Raw genomic sequence first — 2,732 nt, 5'->3', positions numbered from 1 at the left:
ACCAGATGGCGTCCTCGCGATAACGCAGATCTGCTGATCGCCAGAATACAAGAAGGAGGGGTTTCCGTCTGAAGGGGGCAGAAATTCTCCTGGATTGATAACCTCCGTCTACTGCATCGAGAGTTTTGATTCCAGAATAGGGGCAAAGGGGCCAACACGCTCAGAGCCGCCATTGCTACTGTATTACTTGCTGTAAGAGCTGCACACACAAAACAAAAACCCCCAAACCGTTTCTGTGTTGTTCATGCTTCAACTAACGCCCAATGCTAAGGTACACTACTTTACATTGCACCACACTACACATGTACCTGCACAGTACTGCACAGACACGATTGCACTTCAAGTCCAATAGAGGGGGTACGTGAGACTTAATACAGTGGTCCAAAACATTACTGTCCCACAGGTGCAGATTGCACGTTCCAAGAGCTGGAGTGGCTTTTCTCACTCATTTAAAGACAGAATTCCATTCCACGGAAACCTGGATTTCGAGTTTGAAAATCTTCATACCCGCCCCCGCCGTCACCGTACATACCACGATCTATATTTCGCTTATGTAAGAGAAGCTTATCCTTGCTGCACAAAATACATCCTTTCTTTTGGCGGGCATACTCCATTGATTATCTTAACAGAAGAGTTATTGCATACAAGCTGCAGCCAAAATCCTTCGAGTCCTTCGGTAACGTCATTGAGGCTATAGGACCGCTTCGAGATGTGTTGGTAAGGGCTGTTTTCAAGATTCCAAGTTGCAATCAGGGTTGGGATATAGAACATCAATCATCGTTATGGCCACCACACCAATACAGGACTTCATTGCGCCGAGTTGCTCCGACTCTTAGAATAACGTGAGGCTGAGCTACCAGGACCACCCAGCTGAACAGCCTTTTGTACACATGTAAGCCAGCAATCAGCTCAAGCCAGTGGCAAACACAGTCACGGCAAACAGACACAATGTATCATCTTTGCGTATTGCATCTATAAGACCCTATGACCACAGTATAATAGATCCCAAGCGCGCCACACCCGCCCACGTCGCCTTTTAATGCAAATGTGTAGTAACATAAAGAAAAAGAAGAAAAAAGATGCCCGCCTCCTTGCACATTATCACGTTTGTTCTATGGACTTTTTGACTTTGTCCTATCTTACAATATACAGACAAGTAGATGGAAATCTATCTCTAAATTTGTTGATTCGTAGCTGCCACAGTTTCCTGTTGAAAATCTTATCTCGAGAATAAAAGAAATTCTATGCTTTGCGAGATCTTGTGACTGGGCGACCAGGGGTTCCGGTAGATGTGGCATGGCCATTCTGCGTCTTTCCATTCGCATTCCCATTCACGCCTGCGCCAGACATCAGGGTTGCGACATCAGGGACTTGGGCGTCTTTCAGGGAGCGAGCCGCTTTTCGGCTTGTGGGTCGCTTTCCGTCTTTCTTGTAGGTTGCGAGGTAGAAGGAGATGAAGAGGAGGAGGTACGAGCTGATTATGCCCATGCCTGCGAAAGCGGCAAACTCTTCTCCGGCGCAATTGCCAGCGTTCGGCATCCATGGCCAGTACGTCGAGGTGAAATAGGTGTAGGACGCAAAGTAGACGAACCCTGTGATTGGTTGAGATCAGCAGGCTGTAAGATGGGGCTGTGAAATGAGAATTTAGTCTTACCAAGGTCAATGACGAACTGAATGATCTGCAGACGGGTAATCCATTCCTTCCACCAGATCTTGATGCCGCGAGCGCTCTGGAAGTAGTACCAGTACATAACAACATGGACCATCAAGTTCAGTGTGATTGGAACCCATGAGACAGATGTCAAGCCGATCAGTTGGGTGTAGCAGAGCAGGGCAGTTGCGCCATGGTGGTAGCAGTGTAGGAAAGCTTCACAGGTATATTAGCTTCCATTTCCTTGTGTATTTAAGCGCGATGCATACTCAATGGCTTCTTCTTCGCAACCAGGAACACAGTATCGATCAATTCGAGGTATTTCGTAAGGTAGTTGAGCTATGGCGCATTAGCATATCCCCACTCCTCCGCCAGGAAAGATCCTACATAGTAGAGTATAACCAAAGGTGGAGTCCATCCACCTTTAACGTCGCATATGGCATAGAAGATGCCATGCTCATAGACAGTCGGAATCAGTTGCTCAGTGAAGAGCACCAATAAGATGGCGCTGATGCTCGTCAGGTAGAAGTTGTGAATCATGAACAGTCCGTTCAGCTTGAACGCCGGACGGTTGCGCATTAACTCCCGGCCCCCAAAGATCACAGTGTAGTATAGGGTGATCATAATAGCCGTCTGCTTCAATGTCGACATGGGTGTCACGCGGGGCTCGAAAGCGAAGTCTTGTGGATGGTAGCCCATCAATGTGGTGAAGGCTTTATCGAAGATGGGCCATAAGTGTACGCCAAATGGCCTTTCGATGCTCGGTAGAGGCACCATCTTCAAGAAGTCCGAAGGGCTGGTCGACATATTGATGAACCCAAATTGTCGCAATGGGTTGTCAAAAGGACAGATGCTGTAATTCGAGTAGAACGCGTCGGATCCTCGGGGTTTCGTACAACTTGAAAAAAAAAAAGGCTATGACCACGTTGAGATATGCGGCAATAGAAGGAAAGAATTAAATTAAATCGAGGACGAGCTCGATGATGAAGGAGTGGCGAGAAAAGGCAGCCTTCGGTCAACAATTAAGGTGACCTGGTGGTAAAGCGGATGCGACAGATGAAAATTGAATATGGGGATGAGA

General features: G+C 47.3%; 1 protein-coding gene across 1 annotated transcript; it reads right to left on the bottom strand.

The window, feature by feature from the left end:
- Nucleotides 1–1,242: 1,242 nt before the first annotated feature.
- ELO2_1 (Elongation of fatty acids protein) lies at nucleotides 1,243–2,458 on the bottom strand (the record flags this gene model as incomplete). The annotated part of the gene is made up of 4 exons (XM_031153441.1): nucleotides 1,243–1,592; nucleotides 1,655–1,867; nucleotides 1,921–1,990; nucleotides 2,039–2,458. The coding sequence occupies 4 exons, from the start codon at nucleotides 2,456–2,458 to the stop codon at nucleotides 1,243–1,245; spliced, it is 1,053 nt and encodes a 350-aa protein (XP_031001845.1).
- Between the last annotated feature and the right edge of the window lie 274 nt (nucleotides 2,459–2,732).

The sequence above is a fragment of the Lachnellula hyalina genome (assembly GCF_007821495.1).
Source record: "Lachnellula hyalina strain CBS 185.66 chromosome Unknown contig00207, whole genome shotgun sequence".
NCBI lineage: Eukaryota > Fungi > Ascomycota > Leotiomycetes > Helotiales > Lachnaceae > Lachnellula > Lachnellula hyalina.
The sequence above is the reverse complement of the archived record's forward strand: the minus strand, read 5'-3'. Positions and strand labels throughout refer to the sequence as shown.